The sequence below is a fragment of the Pogonomyrmex barbatus genome, unplaced genomic scaffold (assembly GCF_055798465.1).
Source record: "Pogonomyrmex barbatus isolate J1 unplaced genomic scaffold, ASM5579846v1 scaffold10, whole genome shotgun sequence".
Lineage (NCBI taxonomy): Eukaryota > Metazoa > Arthropoda > Insecta > Hymenoptera > Formicidae > Pogonomyrmex > Pogonomyrmex barbatus.
In genome coordinates, this window is record NW_028297099.1 from 434158 (window position 1) to 454886 (window position 20729).

The window sequence follows — 20729 nt, forward strand, 5'->3', positions numbered from 1 at the left end:
ATTATTATTTGTGTATTTTTTAGTCGATTTGCTAAAATGAAATGGCGGAAGTTCAATCATAGCAAAAACTTTCAATCATAGCAAAAAAGTGGACGATATCAAAATCAAATTTATAAGAAGACTGCACAGTAAATGTATGTATAAGTAGCTTGCGTTATTTTCATATACATTTATGCGAAGAATGTCTTATAACGATCCAAAATAATTTTACAATTTTGGGTCGTTAGAGATTCATATTTCGAATTTTCGATTATTACACATAATTTCATTAGTATCATTTAATTTATACAATTGCTTAGTCAAGAAAATATCCACCTATTTATGATTTTATGGAATCCTGGAAGTTAGTCCTAACTGAATGCAACAAAGAATTGATTTATTCTACAATATTCATTTTATAAGAATATAATTAAGATATAATATCTAGATTTATCAAATATATAACATGAACTTAGAAGCTTTTATAATGATGTTGAAATAATGTATCATTGATTTCTGTGAGATTAATTGCTTTACAAGCTGCATCTACTGCTTGTGTCATAGCAGGTGTACCACAACTAAAAACACCAATCTTGCTTGTCTAGAACAAGAATCGATTCAAATATATATTATATAATACAAATAGATTAATAGTGCTAGATGTAATAAGACAGATCAAAAGAAATTATAGTCAATAGCATCAATATCTTCTGTCGATGATAATGATGATGAGTAGTAAAGTATACTTACAGTAGGATGTAATTTTTTTAAAGATAGAAAAAATTGTGAAAATTTGGGTCGTCCAAAATGTGTCACTGCCTTCAAACCGGTAAACAGAGATTTGTTTGAAATCTTTTGAAAATGACGTTCGCAGATATACTGAAGATAAATGAATTAGTCATATTATTTATGATAAAATCAAGAAAATAATAATGATCAAATTTATCAATTTAGGTATCTTACTAAAAGTATCGTACGTAGATCAAATTTTTGATAGAATTGAGTAACAAAAATATGAAAAGATACTGTATTGTTGATATCTGCTTTTTCAAGCTCTCTCAATATATCAACCATCCACTCAAATTGTTTCTGCGTTCTTGTTATCCAAAGAAAGTATACCTATGGAATAATTACATATTCCTTTTGTTACAGTAATTTTATCATCGTTAGTGATATTATTACCTTCTTGCAACCAAAGTTTAAATTGCAATTTGATTTAAAAACGATATCTTTGAGTATTGACGCGAACGGTGTGACACCTATACCACCACCGACCATAATTGCCACTTCATATTTATCCCAATCTTGATGACCTTCTCCATATGGACCATCCATGTGAATCTGTCAAGATAAAAGGACGTTATAAAAATAGAGAGTCGATTGTCGATTTTGAAAATTACAAAAATGAAGAAATTTACTAATTTTCAACGTATGAAATTTCAAATACTGAATTTTCTCATTTTTGTAATTTTTACTTGTTTTTACTTGTTTCAAAATATACAATTGACCTTTAATCAAGGTAATCAAACTTTATTACGTCAGTAAATTATTATCTATAAATGTACAAATAAACAAATGTAAATTAATAGTAATATTAATTTTACGACGTTTTACGACATAAGAATTATTACTATTGGTAGGCTTTTATTTGACATTATGCATTGCTCTAGTTTCTCCCTGATATTTGTGGTCCATGGTCCAACCGCTCGTATGTGTATACTTAAACTTGTTTCATGTGGTGCCGAAGATAAAGTAAATGGATGATACTCATTTGTTTGTAACACTGGACATGCTATTCTAATCCACTGACCAGATTTGTATTGAAAATTTAAAGGTTTGGGAAATTTTACACACGTTACACCTAGGATATATGAATATATATATATATATATATATATGTATATATAATGCGTGTGTGTGTGTGTGTGTGTGTGTGCGCGCGCGCGCGCGCGCGCGCGCGCGCGTGCGTGTGCGTGCGTGCATATGTGTGTGTGTGTGTGTGTGTGTGTGTGTGTGTGTGTGTGTGTGTGTGTGTGTGTGTGTGTGTGTGTGTGTGTGTGTGTGTACTAGATACTAGATAAAGATGTAATTCGAATTGTACGAAAATTAAAATAGCGATATTGTTGAACAGGAATACCTGATGGTAAAATCTCTGCTTTCAGTATTGGTATTTCTATTGTTGTTCTAGTGACAGTTACAACTTTATCAAGAATAAATAAAACGGCTGGTCCCAAGAAGAAATAGTGAAAGTATGGTTCCTATCAAATGAATGAAATGATTCTTAGTTACATATAGATGTAATATCACTTTAATTATATAATACAATTAAATTTCATTTATAAAATATTAATTACTTGCACTAATCTTCCACTGCCATGTAAAACCATCAGTATATAAAAAAAAGGATATAAAGAGTGTAGGAGAGAAAACCAGTTGTAGAATGATCTACGTACCATCGGCAACGAGCACATAAATATTAATCCAGTCAAAATAGTTAAGAATATTCCTGTTATACCTGTCATTGTACTCCAACACCAATAATGGAATTTAGGAAGTTCATGCGTTCTAGGTACCACAACAATCATGTAACGATATATATTACGCGCAAACGACCGTGCAGTAATAAAGTGCATGATTAATTAGAAAAGCAAAATAAACTTACGCGTGAAAGTAATTACGGAACAAACACGTCAGATCATCGGCAGTTTGCGTAGATATGTGATAAAAGTTAAAGCCATGTCCAATTATATGTAATACTAAAAATATTAAAAAATAACGTGAACAAAATTAATTATACAGAGATATGAATATAAAAGTTTAAATATATATATATATATATATATATATATATATATATATATATATATATATATATAGAAATATCGTATTCTTACTAGTAAACATTAATGCCCAATAAGCGACATATTTATGCATTTCGATCGCTGAATCGAAAGGAATGTAAAATTGCAGAATGGTGGTTCTCAGAATGGTGATGGTATTATGACACATCATTATTAATAATGTAGAATAAGTAAACATCATAGCCGACGCTGCACCTCTTGTTATAGTTAAGCCATAGCCTAATATTCGCCTCAAGCCGGTATGTTCTCGTTCTATAGAATAATCTATGAAAAGTATTGTTTATTATTGCAAAGAATTGCTCAAGAATTCAAGTTAGAGATTCATCGTAAAAAACATATTCTTTAATGGACATACAGTACACTCGCTCTGCGAAAATTCCAAGTAGGAACAATGTGTATAAACACGTCCAGAATATTTGCAATCGTTTGTTAGCAAGATATTTCATTATAGGATACCAATAATCATCCGAATATTTCTTCATTTCTTCAACAATTTTTTCATCTTTATCGATAATTTCGCTATTGTTTTTCTCTTTTTTCTGTTCGCTTTCGACTTTTCCTTCAATTCTGGATTGTAATTCGTCCGGATCGGCATACAGGCTCTCTACCGTTTTCTGTACTTCACCAATAAACGTTGATCTAACTGTTTTTACACCTGCGTGAAGTTTCTTGCTACCTTTCCCATCGGTAGATACGTTGAATTCCAACTCTGCATAATTAAATTTATCATTAAAGTCGCTCAATATCTGCTGAAAGTCTTGCAAATTTATGGTCTCTTTATTCGCCAAGTCAGCGTGATACATCATGGATTGTACCAAAGCTTCCAGCTCATCATCCATCACATCAGCATTGACAGTCTCCATAAATGATCTAAAAGTTGAATGTGAACCATATACAAGACGTGTGTAGAAACAGTGTTACACAATTAGGTCATTCACAAATGTACCTTAACATATTTGAGAACTCTTCTCTCTTTAATCTTCCTGTACCATTGATATCATACATATCAAACATCAGTTTCATCTTTTCTTCAGCAGAGCCCTTAAGGAATATTACCAGCATATCGACAAATTCCCGAAATGATATGAAGCCATTTTTATCCTTGTCCACTAGATAGAATATCTGCAAATTGAATATTTTAAAATCTTTTTTAGATATACATTCTATCAGATTTTGCACGCGCGTGTTACTTGGTGTCCAATGAAACCTTTTTTACAAATTCAGCGTCCGGTCTCATACTTAGAGCTTCTGCAAATTCTATGATCGTCAACTCGGTGTGAATCACTTCTCGTGCTACTGTCGAATCTATTTGTAAAATTTCTTCTTCCGTATGTGCGATATGAAATGCCTAAAACATTCATCATAATGAACACGCGCGCGCGCGCGCGCGTGATGTCGATATTATTTAAATATTGTATATAAAAGAGAAAAAGAAAAATATACCTGTGCGAATACAACGCGGAAAAACATTTCCAACTTTTTCTGACGGTGTTTCTTGGTTATTGCTTGCTTGAGTAACGCTGCATGCGTGCAATTAGTCGTCATTTGTATCGAACATGCATTTCCAGTCATTGAAATTTCTGAGATAAATTTCTCGAATGCTTTTATAAATGCGCTTCTCAAAAAACCAGAATCAAATTTCAAAACTAAATCGTAACTATGATACACACGTATTAATATATAATGGCTATCAGACGCACAATAAATCTATAAAGAAAAAAAAGAAGCGCTAACGGAAGTTGATATTATCGAAGGAGAGATAAAAAATAAAATACCATGATGTTGCTATTTGGCAGAAAATCCATCGCACGTATTAAGTGTCCCAATTGATTTTTTACCTCCAATTGCTTCTTCTTTACATTTGGCACTAATATTACGCGTCTCAGTGAAGCTTTTCGTTCTTGCCATTCGCTAGCTATTTGTGAAGCGATATCTCCATTAATATAATGAAGATATAAAATATGCCATGTGATATGTGCTTGAAAGCTTACCAGTATGTATAACATCTATAATATCACTATGATCGATTTTCCTAATGTTTTCCTCTGCTGATTTTTTATCTTTAAATTGTATTTTAAAGATAATTAGTGTGATAAAACCTATAACAAAATTATCATTAGATACGATATTGTCATTAGATATGTCGCCACATAATGATGATGATGATGATGATGATGATGATGATGATGATGATGACAAAGGATTTTTACCACAGAAAAATGTTGATACACCTAAAAATGTAAAGATGAAGGACACACTGCTATTTGAGAAAAAATCATAAGTGCCAGGCTCTGTGCAATTCTCAATTGTATATTCGTTTATTTGATCAGCATGAAAACAAGAAGTCATACATTTGCCTTTTTTCACTATTTTATTTATGATACAACTCTGGTGTATGTCATTCTCTGCAAGAAAAGAAATATATTTTCTAGTGATATCCTATCTTTTATTAAATCCAAATTTATATCTATATCCGCATGTATCTTTTCTTGTACCTGTAGTAGGAACTCTAAAAGAATTTCTTGGGATATCATTCCAATCCATTTTAGTAGTGCACATTAACATATCATAAAAGCTTAATTGTTCCAATCTTTCAATTTCTTTATCAGTGAAAAGTCTGCAAAGAAAATTGTGTGAAATGTTTACTAAAATCATATCACTCACAAGAAAGGAAAATGACAAGGAATATATAATGAGATAATTTACGATTACATACCCATTTTCGGTATTATTATACCAAAACCTATCACCATCGCGTATTCGCTGAAATTGATCAGTGATAATCTTTTGAAACAACTCTCCGGGCCCATCTTGAGTCTCTAGTATTCCACCTACCCAGATATCCACGTCATCGAACGAGTTGTTGTATAATCTAAGAAATTCCTCCCGAATCTTACACGAAATACAAGATGATACAATTGACAAATGTAATTCAAATATGCGAAGAAAAAGCATTTGCACAATATACTTTGCACAATATACCTCTTGATCTACTCGATTAAAGTGGGATACATGTTTAACTTCATTCAGACCATACGCACGACGTGCGCTATTGTAATCAGGTACCCCATGATCGCGTCCTCTCTGTATATTAAGTGCCATTAAATCTCTTCTGGAAAATTCTAATGGACCGAATAAACTGCCTCGTAAATCTTCAATGATCTTGTGATCCTCCTCTTCGCACAATTGAATAGCCATTCCCATCAGTAACTTGTCCACATCGATAACGTCTTTTATTCTTGTTAAATTGGCATAGAGAGAATTCTAAACAACAATCCATTGTACGTTACACTCACTTCGAAATGTCGAACATTGAAATCAATTAAACTTATGACATAATACATATCGTTTAATCGAGTTTGAATCGTTTCAAATCCACAATAAAAAACATTTTATTTGTGAAATGTATACAATTGCCATACCTGTGACATCCAGTAATTATTGCATGTTCTAATTGGATACGGTTCCAAGGAACAATTCTTCCTCCCGTAGTTGCGCAGGTACACACCTAGTATCGTGACTATTATAAGCGATTATCGAAGTTATTCTATTACAAATATTGTTATGACACTCTCTTGGGCACTCTCTTATAATACTCAATTTTTTATGCTGTATGATTTTTAATTGTAGCGTATAGATGTAAATAAATTAAATAAATTAAATCAAGAATATTTGTACATCATTCTGTAAAGGTTAGTAAAAAGAAAAGAAGACGTCAATACGAACGCTAGTACGAAACGTAGGCAAATAGGCCATGATACACAAATTAATTGAATGTTGCAAACTAGCAACATTCAATTTGGTCAATTTTGCTATTGATGTTGATTTGGATATTGGAAAGGATATCTATTTAAAGTTGACAAAGTGTGTGTGTGTGTGTGTGTGTGTGTGTGTGTGTGTGTGTGTGTGTGTGTGTGTGTGTGTGTGTGCGCGCGCGCGCGCGCGCGCGCGCGCGCGTGTTTTTTTTTACCTGGTGGGACCAAAGTGTGTCCGAAGCGAAAAGCGGCCGATTGAAAAAATTGCTCTATCTGCGGATCGATATTGGGATTGTAACCTTCGAACAACGAATCAATCATTATTTGGATTGCATACAAATTATAAGTAATTTAAATGAACTGTCACCTGTTGATTGTTTTACATACGCGAGACATATTAAAGCGGGAGATTGATTTTTCTTACCCTGATATACAGGAAGCTTGTGCCCCAGCCATAAAGGCAACCATTCGTTAACGACAATATTTTGCTGAGTCGCTATCACCCATTTACGGGCCTCGTTATAAATCTTATCGCTCGACCAATCTGGATTGTGACGTTTAATATGAGTTGCTATGAAATTGTGCCATCTGAACCATATTATACCGAAAGTCAATAAAAACGGATTTTCGTTTCCTCGTGGATTTCCTAATTCTGAAACACAGCAAAATTGCGATCAAGCATTAGCGAGCGAAAGTAAATTTATTCCTCCGATGATAAAGGATGTATCTCTCTCGAGTGTCGAGATGTAAACAAATACTACGAATGACGCGGTTCATCCCCGTCGAAATGTCTCGAAGATCGATCACGAAGATGACAGTACGTGATGTAATGAATATGACCCTTGATGAGGAAATGGCTCGAGACGAGAAGATATTTATAATGGGGGAGGAAGTCGCGGAATTTGACGGCGCTTACAAGATTACACGTGGTCTTTGGAAGAAATACGGCGACAAGAGATTGATCGATACACCAATCACGGAGGCTGGATTCTGTGGTATCGCTATCGGCGCGGCACTCCTGGGTCTAAGACCGATATGCGAATTTATGACCTTCAATTTCGCCATGCAAGCCATCGATCGTATCATCAATGGCGCTGCGAAGAATCTCTACATGTCCGCCGGAAGATTCCCTGTTCCTATTTTATTTCGAGGTCCGAACGGTAACTCCAAAGGTTTGGCCGCGCAGCACTGTCAATGCTTTGCCGCGTGGTTCATGCACGCGCCCGGCTTAAAAGTCGTATCACCATCGACTAGCGAGGATTACAGAGGCTGTTTGAAGACAGCTGTGCGAGATCCCGATCCTGTAATCATGCTGGAGAGCGAGTTACTATATAGCATCGAGTTTCCCCTATCCGACGAAGCCATGGACAAGGATTATCAGATACCTATCGGCAAAGCTAAGGTGGAGAAACCCGGCAAGCACATCACTCTAGTGACGCATGGCCAAGCGTACGTGTTTACGCTTCAAGCGGCCGAATTGTTGGCTGGACAAGGTATCGAGGCGGAAGTTATCAATCTACGATCGCTCAGACCCTTGGACTGGGATACGGTGTTCAAGTCGATCGGCCGGACACACAGACTAATGACTGTCGAACTGGGCTGGCCTAGATGCGGAGTAGGATCCGAGATTGTCGCGACAGTGATGGAAAATCCAGTATTTTATCAGCTCGATGCACCTGCAATTCGGTGCACTGGCGTCGATGTTCCGATGCCCTATTCGGAAAAGATCGAATACGAATGTACCCCAAAGGAGCATCATATAGCCGATTACGCTAAACGTATATGCGGCACAAAATTTTAATATAGCTTATATAGTTTGTTGTTGTGTTGAATAAACTTTCACTTACTAAAATATCTGGTGACACTTTCGGTGTAATGTCGCGAAACATATTGATGATGATGAATAGGTGGTGGTGGATTGGCCATCGGTAATCTAACGGTGTTGTAATCGGGATATAAATCAAAGTACGACGATGCAAGTTTTCCATTTGCTTGCAATATTCCACTAGCGTTTGTTCTTAAAACATCTGACCATGCTTTGGATGTACCGTAAATCAATCCTCCGTCTAAGAATGGCGTAATCTCGTTTAACTGGAATGTATCGTATCAACGTATTTAGATTCGGCAGAAGCAATGTTGCTACGTTTCAAGAACGAATCAAACCTGTTGACGAGGATTATTCGGCGAATAACCCGTTCGATGATCGTATCGTGTACGTAAAACAGGCATTTTTGTATGTCCCGGTTTAGTTCTGTATCGATGATTTTCTGGAATTTTTATGTTGATGTACTCTGGTGGACACGCTGGTCTTTGGGCATCTAAAATTTCTTCCACTACTTGTTGACCTGTTGATGAGATATTCTTTCAATTTATATTACCATTATATTGCTGTGGGACTCCCCCTCCTCTCTCTCTCTCTCTCTCTCTCTCTCTCTCTCTCTCTCTCTCTCTCTCTCTCTCTCTCTCTCTATATATATATATATATATATATATATATATATATGTGTGTGTGTGTGTGTGTGTGTGTGTGTATATATATGCATATGTATAGCATTCTTAAAACTCAAAATATCCAAAAGAGTGTGTCATGCATATGGATATATGTATTTTGTTTGTAAATTTACATAAAATAGTCATCTATAAGATGTAAAACATGAAAATTTGTAGAGCTTTTGTTTAGGTATACATATCTAATTTAAATTTATATATAAAAATTTTATTCTATATGAAGAATTTTAAAAATAGAAATTTTAAAATAATAGAATTTTTTAAATATAAATTTATAAGTAACGGTAATACATAATTTTGAAGACAGTTATGCAAGATAAATCATTTTCGCGTACCGAAAAATACAAGTAGAGCGTTTCTCCCTGTTCTTGATTTAGTTCCAATCTTCCCACTCAACAGCTTCTCACTTATCTCTAATGGTTCTGGTCTTTTAGAGCCTGAAGGTTTATATACTCCATCTTCATAAGCTGCTGGCAGTCTTCTTAACAACGGGGTATCAACTGCACCTAGTTCTGGTTTGCCAACATTATTGTTCCATCCATCGTAACCAGGATATTCAATCGCAGTATGATATGGTGAGCATTTATTTGGTTCATTATTTCCACCCCAACATCCGGTAAATAGCCAATCTGTCAAGTCTTCATTGAACGTTTTGCCAACTAATCTCTTCTCAGGCTTCTTGTAATCTGGCAAATAGAAACATTTGACAATGTCAATACGTAGAAATTATTTAAAAAAAGATACAAGTGCACATAAGACATATTAAATCATAAAACTATCAGATTTGCGTAGTTTAATAATATGAAATGTACATGTACAAACGTACGATTAATTGATGGCGGAAGCGGAGATGTAGACGAAGATTGCTGTTTCGTTGTAACGTTTTGTGCAGCGAGTGAGAAATTAATTATGATAATGAATAATAAATTTAATGTAATATACATCTTGTCTTTTGTTAACGCGATATACGAAGAATATATGTACTATACATGTCACACATGTATATATTAAGAACTATTTCTTCCAGTATTGTCCGGCACTTATTCGGAGCTGTAGCAATTTCTACTGGACAATATCATTTGTATGATTTGAGCGGCTTGATTTATCCACTTCCTCTTCGTACGATAAGGCTACATACAGGAAACCAAAAATATGAATCATCAGCTATATAATTAGACCACGAACAAAATGATTATACATACATATATATATATATATATTTTATTTTGTTCTCATAATTCATTATGATTGGATAAACATTTAATTACTCTAAGATTATTGTGTAGAAATTAAGTACTTGCAAAGGTAACGTAAAATGTATACGCCAAGAAAGAAAGCTTTTTGGTTCGCAATCACCACTAGAATTGCGATATTGGTGTTACAAGTAATTTTTAATGTATTAATCCCCGATCATGATGCTGATGCGTTTAAAAGACCTTTGGATTCCACGGAAAAAGTTTCCCTGTACGATCGAATAATTTGTTTTCTATTTAATGGTCTTACACGTTGGGATGGAGAATATTTTTTACATATTGCAAGATATGGATATACATATGAGAATACTCTTGCTTTTTATCCATTGTACCCAATTATGATTCGCATTGTTGCCGCTGTTTTGATAAAAATATTTCCTTTATTCAACATTCAAAGCATGATGATTGTTGCTGCAATTCTGATTAATTTTGTATGTTTTGTAAAATCGACTATTATCTTGTATGATCTCACGAAGTATGTATTTCAAAATACCACGATAGCCTACAAAACAGTGATGCTTTATTGCATAAATCCGGCTAGCATATTTTTCTCGGCTATATATTCAGAATCCATGTTTGCATACTTAACATTTTACACTATGCTCAGTAGTGTAAAATGTTGCTCTGCTCTTAACATTTCTTTCCCGTTGGCTTTGTCAACTTTAGTAAGATCGAATGGTATCGTCAATATTGGTTTCCCTGTATATTTCGGGCTTAAGAATTTGTATAATTCGAAAAAAATGAAACATCAACGACAATACAATTTATTGTCAATCTTATGGCATATTTTTAAATTAATAAAATTAAAAAACTGTTTTATCATATTAAGTACAGTAATTGTATCGCTATCTCCGTTTTTCCTTTTACAAATATACAACTATATAAAATTTTGTACTTTTACATTCGATAAATTGTCATTACCAGTTGACGTATTACATTACGCCATAGAAAATAATCTAATCTTACCAGGTAAAACAGAATCAATGTGGTGTAACGCTAGTATACCTTTAGCGTATTCATACGTGCAAAAAACATATTGGAATATTGGGTTCTTGAGATATTATCAATTCAAACAAATACCAAATTTTATTTTAGCTCTTCCAATATTGTACATTATGTTGAAGTGCATAAAAGAATTTACTTACGAATATAAGGATGAGCTGTATTCATTAGGATTTCTTGATAGTAAAATAGAAAGAGAAAATACTATTAGAGTAAAAAAATATCCATTAAATATGTTTGTCTTCGTAGTACATGGATTATTTTTAACTGTGTTTTGTCTACTTTTTGTACACATCCAAGTCAGTACACGTTTATTAGCATCTGCAACTCCCTTAATATATTGGTATTGTGCATCGACTATGTCTCACAAATGTATTGATTTACAATACGAAAGTGATGAGAACGTGTATTCTAAGTGGAAAGTATTTTTCTTATCACAAAAAAGATATACATTACAAGATAAATTTATATTATTTTACTTTACAGGATATACAATCATAGGATGTTTTATGTTTTCAAATTTCTTGCCGTGGACTTGATATATCACATTTCATACGTATATGTACGAACGTGTCTTCCAGCTTTTTTCTTTCTATTGTAAAAATATGTAATTTATAAATTTTCAAACATATAAAGTTTTTTGTGATATGTATGTGTATAAGAAATAAATCTTTGAAGTCGAAAACTATTTGTAAACAGTACTGTAAAAAGTTCATTTTGTATTTAAAGACAGATCTTAATATGATATATCTATTTTTATACATCTATTTTTTATATATCTATTTTTAAATTTTAAAACACAAACATTTATCTATAAATATCACATAAATGTATATATAATTCGATAAATAAATGTTACTCATCTATAAGACATTTGTGTATCTCGAAATAAAAGAGAAATCAACTGCATACGTAAAAGAGATTATCTTCCAACATATATTCCACATATATACAATATATAAACATATATTCCATTTATATACAATAAATAGATAATTTAGCTTGCTTTAATATGCAATTTCTTATGCTTTAATATTTCAATAGGCGTAAGATACAACGTTAGCGAACAAGCGGAACAATCGTATGCTTGACTATTAGCTTTACGCGTAACATTTTCTCTTTCTTTATTGATACTAGTCGTATCGATTGCAATTGTACAAGAATTTTGATGTTGAAGTTTTTCGAGACTTGATAGACTTGCTCGAAGATTACAATTTTGGCAATGCCATTCGGTTTCCTGCATTTCTGCAATTAACTGTTCACTCCAATTAGTTTCTTTTACACTGTAATATAATAATTTAAGTTTTGTTAATAAAAAAACTAACCTCTGTATTAATCTAATATTTAATTTTACATCTGATAGCAATTTAAATAACTTATATCTTATTGTATGTTAATATTTTTTCGTACTCACCAATTATATGTAATATTATCTGTTACATAAACTCCACCTTTAGTTACATTTGGTATACTCTTAAAATCTGTTTCGAAAGGATTAGGCTCTACGCTTGTGTTATTATTGCCACTACCAACATATATCATTTTCAGATCAGCCGGTAAAAGCCGCTTTATAGTATATGGTATTGTAGTATGCATATACTCAATTAGTTCTTGGGTAAGATTTTGTTCAATTTTATTAAAGTCTTTTCCTTCAGCATTAGCACTATCAGATCCTAAAAAATAATATATGTGTAGTATGTATGTACGTGTGTATGTATGTATATATATATATATAATACATGTATGTATAATATACATACATAATATACATATACATGATTCAATTCACCTTAGAAAAATACGCATTTCTTACCTTGTAATTGCTGATTTAATAGAAAATCCCACTTCTTTCTTAATTTAGTAGCTCTCATCAATAAAATTTGACCACTGTCAGAGACAGGAAATTCTAACATCAACCATGAATCGCATACCATTCTAAAAGACACTTTTGTTGTCAATATTATTTTATGTCATGTTAAACTGTTGCCGTCCCATTAGAAAGATGTAAAAAAAATTAATTTAAAAAGTTGGCATACTTACATAGAAAACATGCTATTCGTGTGTATTTCATGTGCAAATAATAGCAAAGTTTGTGCAGCAGGCATTCTTAAAGTATTCACCAGATAAGGTTTTGTAGTTTCCAAGAGGGATCTGTTAATAATCTTATCACATTATATAAAGTATTTATATTAAATTTACTCATATTTGATAAGCTATTACGAGTTTATAAATATATAATAAAAACTTACAAATACGCTAATATCTGATGTTTAGAGCTAACAAGTGTCTTGTTCTTAAACCCTGGTATTGATATTACATCTGCGTCTTCAATTTGCAGAATTTGTGGATGATTTCCAAAAAAGCTCATTGGATGCAAAGCAACATACGGTTTCGCTTTTGTGTGAAATAATTGTTCACTTGTAGACTGTGTAATAATTTAAAGATATACTTATTACATATATACATATATACACGCCCCCCCCTCCACACACACACACACACACACACACACACACACACACACACACACACACACACACACACACACACACACACACACACACAATCTTTTTTAATACCGAAAATAGTACCATATTTAATAGTATCATAATTTAGAAAAATACGTTCTTTATGTAAGATAGACGGAGAATATAATTTTTACCTTACAATAATTAAACTCGTCGGCGCAAGCAAATTGTGGATATAAACCGCTACATAATATCAATTTTAACATTGTTAAGTCTTTGTAGCTACATGCGGTAGATGCTGTTAAAAGATTCTGCACCTGACTCGAATCATTTCTCATTCGAAATTCTATGTCTTTGATGTCGAGCCCTTCATTATTCTCGTCCCCTTCCAATTGTACATCAAATGTTTCGACTTTTAATTGTTTCCGCCTTTTCGGTTCATTTTGTTTATAGGTTCTTTTGAGAGATTTTAAAAGTTTCAATTCTCCATGCCTTATTGCACGTTCTGCACTCGTCATGGAAGAATTTGGTTCTGGGAGACTCTTGAGTATATTACAGTCCTACATAACATTATATATACGTGTGCATGGAAACAAATAAGAAGTGCGTATGTTGTAAAGATTATAAAGATATTAAACATGTGCTTGTAATATAAACTAACTTGGAGTAAGTCTTTAAATTGAGCCCTCAATTTCGTCATTTCATAGAACCGTTGTTCCTCCAAACCTCTTCGTCTGCACCACTTTCTGCTGCTATTACTACTGCTTCTATATTCTTGAGAATTTTCTTGTTTTACTTCCAGCCATTCTTTAAATACATTCAATAACATAATTGGATCACCATGATCAGATTCTAATCTCTTCCTAGATGTCTATAAGATTGTCGATATTATCTTTTTAATACGCGATTAATTGTCATCTCGTGTTATAAATATAACATATTAATGCTAATTACTTCACATTCGGAGTCCTTGTATGCCCTATTAGTAAAAGGTGTCTGTATACTTAGAGCAGCCGCTAATGACAATACAGGTTCCATTTGATGAAAAATAGATCCCATTATTAACATCTTCCCTATTGTGATATCAACGGGCAGTCGTGCTAACGTTTTACCAATACACGTGATTTTCTCATTATCCGTGAGTGCGCCCTAATAAGAAAAATTCAACTTTGTGTCTATTCTTCAAAACAAACATGATTCGAATACCAACATGATCTTTTAAAGACAGTATAGCATTTTCTATGCTATTGGCTGGTGGAGGTTCTATAAATGGAAACTTTCGTGCATCGGGAAGTCCCATCGCTATCATTTGCAACAGCGAAGAATCTAAAGGTACACGTTGTAATTCTGGCGTTGAATACCTTTCCAATATTTTATATTCTTCCTCTGAATAAATTCTGTGAAAGAACAACACGTTTATTACACTCGTACATCTAATTATCCGTAAATATTGTTTGACGTAAAACAATTAGAATTCATAAAAAATATTAGACAAGTTACCTATAACAGATTCCAGGTCCGGTTCTGCCTGCTCTTCCTTTTCTTTGTTCTGCACTGGCTTTACTTATCCAAAATTCTTTCAATCTTTGCATTTTACATAATGGATCATAACTCATTTCTTTCACTTTTCCACTATCGGCGACAAATCTAATTCCATCGATGGTAATAGAAGTTTCTGCAATATTAGTTGCAACAATGCACTTTCTAACACCATCAGGTGCATAGTCAAATACCTAGGAATAAAACGAAAAAGGAATTTTTTTTGATACTCCTTTGTATTGCTTTGAATAAACTAAAACACTAAACTAAAACACTAAAATGATTCATAAGAATAATATTACGGAAAAACCTACCTTATCTTGTTCAGCAATAGAAAGGGTACTATGAAGGGGTAAAACTATCCAATTATTTTTCTTTATACTATATTCCTTGGCAGCATCCACAACTGCAGTAATTTCACTTATCCCACTCAAGAATATTAATAAATCACCCTTTTCGTCAGCTGAAATATTTTTATAATGTAATTATAATTATAGTGTAATTATTACAATTTTATATTTGTATAATAAATTTGTCATGTTGATGTCGATGTGCCATGCTGCGCGCGTTATTACCATAGATAGAGATTTTCCCACCTGAGTATTTTTGGTCAATTATTTGCATTATTTGCACATACGGACTTGGATTAAATCGATCATTTTTGTATCTGAGGTCTTCAACAGTTACAGGTCGATAAAACACTTGAATGGGATATAATCTTCCAGGAACCTATATGAAAAATATATGAATAATCTTAGTGATACGCTCGATATATCTGGTCTCTGTATTTGCATTTGTATTTGTGTCTATATTTGTGTGTACATATGAATGACAGATCTCATTAAATTATTAAAATATTATATAAACACGATATAAAGCGATATAAAAACCTACTTCTATTAGTTTAACGTTTTCCTTTGCGAAGTAATTATTAAAGAGCTCTATATTAATAGTGGCTGACATTAGCACTAATTTCAAATCAGGTTTTTGACAAATAATACATTTCATAATGCCCAATAAAAAATCCCCATGCAGATGACGTTCGTGCACTTCATCCAAGACTATTACATCGTACATAGATAACATTGACTCATCCGATACCTATGTAACACAAATTTAGAATCTATAAAGCTTGTCGATAATTTATACAGCTGTAATTCGTAAACATTGAAATATCCACCTGACGCAACAATAAACCTTCTGTTATAAATGTAATATTTGTCTCTTGGTTTTTCTGTTTTTCAAAACGTATCTGATATCCGACCTTATTAAGATTTTCACTCAATGTTTCAAAGGCGACTCTTTTCGCTAACGAGATACATGCTATTCTTCGAGGTTGTGTACATGCTATAGAACAAACAACAATAATAAATTAATACAAATCAATGCAGAAATTGAAAAATTATATTTGTAAAAACGTAGAATGATCACAATAAGATATATAAAATATTTATTTTGACAAAGAAGAATGTCAGTATATGATGGAGCAGCGTAAAGATAAAAAGCACTTTACCAATCTTGCGAAAACCAGCCTCATATAAGTATTGAGGGACTTGAGTAGATTTTCCACAACCAGTATCTCCTGCAACAATGATTACTTTCTCTCTTTTTATTATCTCAATAATCTTTTGTTTGTATTGTGTAACTGGTAGATTAGTCTGTGTGTTTCGAAGCTTTTTTAATTTGACAAATTTCTCCTTTTGCTTAAAGTCTAGATACAAGATTATCACATCCCTGAACTTAAATAGTTGCGACTTGGTTAATTGTTTTGTCTCGAAGATTCTAGCAAACAATTCTTCATAGGACAGGGCAAGCTTCATGTTTAGACAATGGGATTTGTGATACTTCTCCGGTAGGCCAATGGAATTTAATGCGGAATCTGTTGTCACAGATTCATCACTGTCGTCTAATTGCTTCTTGACAGACTCGTATTTTTCGACAAATTTCCAAAAATCCTCGATATCATGGACGAGATTCGGATTTACTATGAAAATTTTATTCAATTCGTGCTTACGTTTGCTAAAACAATATGGATCCTCATTGTTATCTTTGTAAGGATTTTCCGAAAATGAATTTTGCGAGTGAGGCTCTCTCGCGTGATCGGAAGATTTAAGCATATCTTGATCGTTTCGCATGGATCTCGAATAGCTGCGTTTTTCGTCTTTCCAACCATCACGATACTTTTCCCTATAATAATACCTGTTATCATTATCTTCGCGTCTACTTTCGTGACTAGACGAATGACGCTTTATCCCGCTCTTCGATGACATTCGTCTGATTTTTCAACGTCTTCAACTATCTTAATTGTATATTGCTCCCTTCATAACCTCACTTTTCCACTCCGTGATGTATCAATGCCTTATTTTTTATTCCTTTGAGCAATTTTTTTCGATAGACAATATTTTTTTATATTTTGTCAATCTACCATACGCACGAGATATTTATTTGACATCTAATTGGCTTTAATATCATTAGCATGCAATAATTATCTCTCTCGTTTATGTAAATGCCATCTGATTCTCGATTCTCCGCCTGCCGCTCCATCTTGGGCTAAATATGGGCATGAATCATGAATCGCTAGTCGTTAGCCGCTATCATTGAAAAAAAGAAAGAATATTGAAGGGGGGCGCGGAGATACTTTCCTTCTTACAACATCGATTAATATTGGGCGTTTTCCACCAAGGGATACAGAAGGACACAGTGTAACATAGTGAATCATTTCCTTGTTTAACATTAACAAACAACAAGGATAAAATGATTTACTGTATTATATCAACTGTGTCTCTTGTTGGAAAACGCCTATTGATTATTCTGGATGCGTCCACTTAAGCCTAGTCTATAATGATATAAGTGTCGGTCCATAATAAGTATTTAATCTTTAAACCGTAAGAAATTGACCAATTATAGTCGAGTATTTTCATATTCGATTATAATTTCTTATTTTTTATTTCTTATTTTTTATTTCTTATTTCTTATTTCTTATTTCTTATTTCTTATTTCTTATTTCTTATTTCTTATTTCTAAAGCTTAAATCACCATTGTGGACCGATATTTACATAAGGCTATAGGGTTGGTCCACAATAAGTATTTAATCTTTAAACCGTAAGAAATTGACCAATTATAGTAGATTGTTCTTTTCATATTCGATTATAATTAGTCAATTTCTTACTTCTTAAAGCTTAAATCATCTATTGTGGACCGACACTATAACTGTGACGTAAGCATAATAATTGTTAAGCATAATAAATGAAAATAATTCATTTAAATAGGTTCTTACAACCACGCTTTACAGCCTTATAGCCTTATGTTATGTCATTATAGACTAGGCTTTAGGACCTATCCAGCAACTTGCATAGTTGCATATCCATATACATAAAGAAATGAACCAATCACATTTCTAAAATAAGTGACGCCATATTGCTTCATAAAATTTAAATATGACATATGCATAGTGTTGAAATTTTTAAAGTACATAGGTAAACTCGCACAGTTAATGATGCATAAGTGTCAGTCCACAATAGATGATTTAAGCTTTAAGAAGTAAGAAATTGACCAATTATAATCGAATATCAAAAGAATACTCGACTATGAATAGTCAATTTCTTACGGCTTAAAGATTAAATACTTATTGTGGACCGACACTAATGATTCATAAGTGTCGGTCCACAATAGGTGATTTAAGCTTTAAGAAGTAAGAAATTGACCAATTATAATCGAATATGAAAAGAATAATCGACTATGATTGGTCAATTTCTTACGACTTAAAGATTAAATACTTATTGTGGACCGACACTAAGAAGATGAACTAATCGTGAATAATATACAATAACATGAATAATATAAAAGACATCAATATTGCTCGAAGTAGTAATACGTCATATACGTAAGCACAAAAATTGCATATCGTTGAAATTTTTATGTTTATGCATATGCAATATTGTTGATTTCAAAGCGAAATATTAATTCAAAATTTAAGATTCTTTTTTTTAATGCTCTCCACATGGAGAGACATTTGATTGCCTTCAACCTTCTTTTTTATTACATTTGAGAGAAATTCAGTCAGATTATTATGTGCATCTGAGGTTACATGTATAATACGGTATTTATGTACTATACGAATTATCTCCTAAGAAAGGTATAGTAAATATATTTGTTTTTCTATAGAAATGTTTAATAAAAATAAAAAGGTAAAAGGAAACATACAATTAAATAGTCAAACATAATTTTAAATGATATTCTTGAAAATGATTTTTTTATTTTACAGATGGATTCTGATGAAGATACAATTGATATGAACCAAGATGTTTCATATGAATATTGTGAGGAAGATACGGATACTATTTTAATTGATCTTGTAAAAAGCTTTCCTCATCTTTAAAAGTATAGCAGATTTCCAAAACATACATAAAAAGGATCGCGCATGGATCGAAATCTTTTTCATTTTAAAGTTATCAAGTAATTTTTATATAAATTGATTTTTATTAAATCAACTATTTATATTTCTATACTTTATTTTTCATTATGATTCATATAATTTTTCTATTTATAGTTCCAGATTGTCAAAGTGGATGGCAAAGGCTTCAAGAAAAATTTTCTCGCGAAAAAAAAAAGAGAATTAGAAAGTCGAAGTGGCAGTGAGGCATCAACAAGATCAACGTTTTCATTAAATAGTCAAATGAAACTTGGATAGTTTTGGATAGTTAAAACTAGAAAATAAGTTTAACTTTTTCTTCAAGATAAACTAAATTACATATTTTTGTATTATTTTCATATAATTTATGTAATTTTTTAGACCTTGTATAAATTTTGGATCGAAAGGAACTCATTATTTTACTGCCAAAATAATACCAAAAAATACACGTATTTCAGAAAAATATTTGATACATACAGTAGCATCTACAAACAAGTAAGCAATGTAATATCTTTTATTAACATTTAAGAAGTCTTATTTTGTAAATTATCAATTTTAAAAGTTTTTCTACGTTTATAAATTTTTGTTTAAAGAGACAGTTTTATATATAATAATAGCTAGTTATCCTTTTAGCATTCCTTTTTCAACTACTGAGATATTAAGACCATTATTGTCATCAATTCATCGTCATTATCATCTCCATCTTTAGTTTCAATCTTGTCCTCATCCTTGTTATCTTCAACTTTATCTACTAATATTAATGAAAAAGATATATCACTAATAAACCTATTTTTATCTTTAGCATCATTCCATCTTTATCTCAATCCTCATTGTTATTATCATCAACTTTATCTTCTAATAATAATAAAATATCTACACAATCAATAAAACCAAGTACAAAAGTGATACTACAAAAAGAAAACAAATAGAAATGAAATAATAGAAGAGACAAA

The 20729-nt window shown here is 32.3% G+C and overlaps 4 protein-coding genes across 13 annotated transcripts; 2 read left to right on the forward strand and 2 right to left on the reverse strand.

Moving 5' to 3' along the window:
• Positions 1–355: 355 nt before the first annotated feature.
• LOC105433753 (dual oxidase 2-like) lies at positions 356–10146 on the reverse strand. Of its 8 annotated transcripts, XM_089085623.1 has the most exons (26): positions 9930–10145; positions 9439–9789; positions 8759–8940; positions 8443–8686; positions 7020–7247; positions 6811–6894; positions 6263–6348; positions 5823–6104; positions 5557–5732; positions 5336–5457; positions 5051–5245; positions 4832–4939; positions 4616–4755; positions 4284–4547; positions 4048–4188; positions 3787–3962; positions 3196–3710; positions 2874–3104; positions 2642–2735; positions 2334–2544; positions 2117–2237; positions 1611–1840; positions 1162–1320; positions 943–1098; positions 730–858; positions 356–580 (listed from the first exon to the last, which is right to left on the reverse strand). In XM_089085623.1, the coding sequence occupies exons 1-26, from the start codon at positions 10045–10047 to the stop codon at positions 452–454; spliced, it is 4872 nt and encodes a 1623-aa protein (XP_088941749.1). In that variant the 5' UTR covers positions 10048–10145; the 3' UTR covers positions 356–451. The 8 variants fall into 8 exon arrangements, 6 of the variants coding, with proteins under 6 accessions (XP_088941749.1, XP_088941748.1, XP_088941747.1 ...); XM_089085622.1 differs by having other exon boundaries at positions 5072–5245; positions 5557–6104; XM_089085621.1 differs by having other exon boundaries at positions 5557–6104.
• On the forward strand, positions 7241–20271 carry LOC105433691 (pyruvate dehydrogenase E1 component subunit beta, mitochondrial). Its single transcript, XM_089070301.1, has 4 exons — positions 7241–8807; positions 9538–9678; positions 19630–19820; positions 19915–20271. Exon 1 carries the CDS (start codon positions 7317–7319, stop codon positions 8394–8396), a length of 1080 nt encoding a protein of 359 aa, XP_088926427.1. The 5' UTR covers positions 7241–7316; the 3' UTR covers positions 8397–8807; positions 9538–9678; positions 19630–19820; positions 19915–20271.
• PIG-V (phosphatidylinositol glycan anchor biosynthesis class V) lies at positions 9538–20271 on the forward strand. 2 transcript variants are annotated; one of them, XM_089085635.1, is made up of 4 exons: positions 9538–9678; positions 10131–19500; positions 19630–19820; positions 19915–20271. In XM_089085635.1, exon 2 carries the CDS (start codon positions 10419–10421, stop codon positions 11895–11897), a length of 1479 nt encoding a protein of 492 aa, XP_088941761.1. In that variant the 5' UTR covers positions 9538–9678; positions 10131–10418; the 3' UTR covers positions 11898–19500; positions 19630–19820; positions 19915–20271. The 2 variants fall into 2 exon arrangements, with proteins under 2 accessions (XP_088941761.1, XP_088941762.1); XM_089085636.1 differs by having other exon boundaries at positions 10131–19248.
• Positions 12268–17635, reverse strand: LOC105433689 (putative ATP-dependent RNA helicase DHX34). Of its 2 annotated transcripts, XM_089085628.1 has the most exons (15): positions 16879–17635; positions 16546–16712; positions 16260–16466; positions 15962–16094; positions 15680–15828; positions 15327–15559; positions 15037–15223; positions 14781–14975; positions 14488–14697; positions 14021–14386; positions 13608–13783; positions 13399–13509; positions 13172–13293; positions 12773–13031; positions 12268–12641 (listed from the first exon to the last, which is right to left on the reverse strand). In XM_089085628.1, the coding sequence occupies exons 1-15, from the start codon at positions 17633–17635 to the stop codon at positions 12356–12358; spliced, it is 3558 nt and encodes a 1185-aa protein (XP_088941754.1). In that variant the 3' UTR covers positions 12268–12355. The 2 variants fall into 2 exon arrangements, with proteins under 2 accessions (XP_088941754.1, XP_088941755.1); XM_089085629.1 differs by lacking the exons at positions 12268–12641; positions 12773–13031 and having other exon boundaries at positions 13172–13303.
• Positions 20272–20729: the final 458 nt, after the last annotated feature.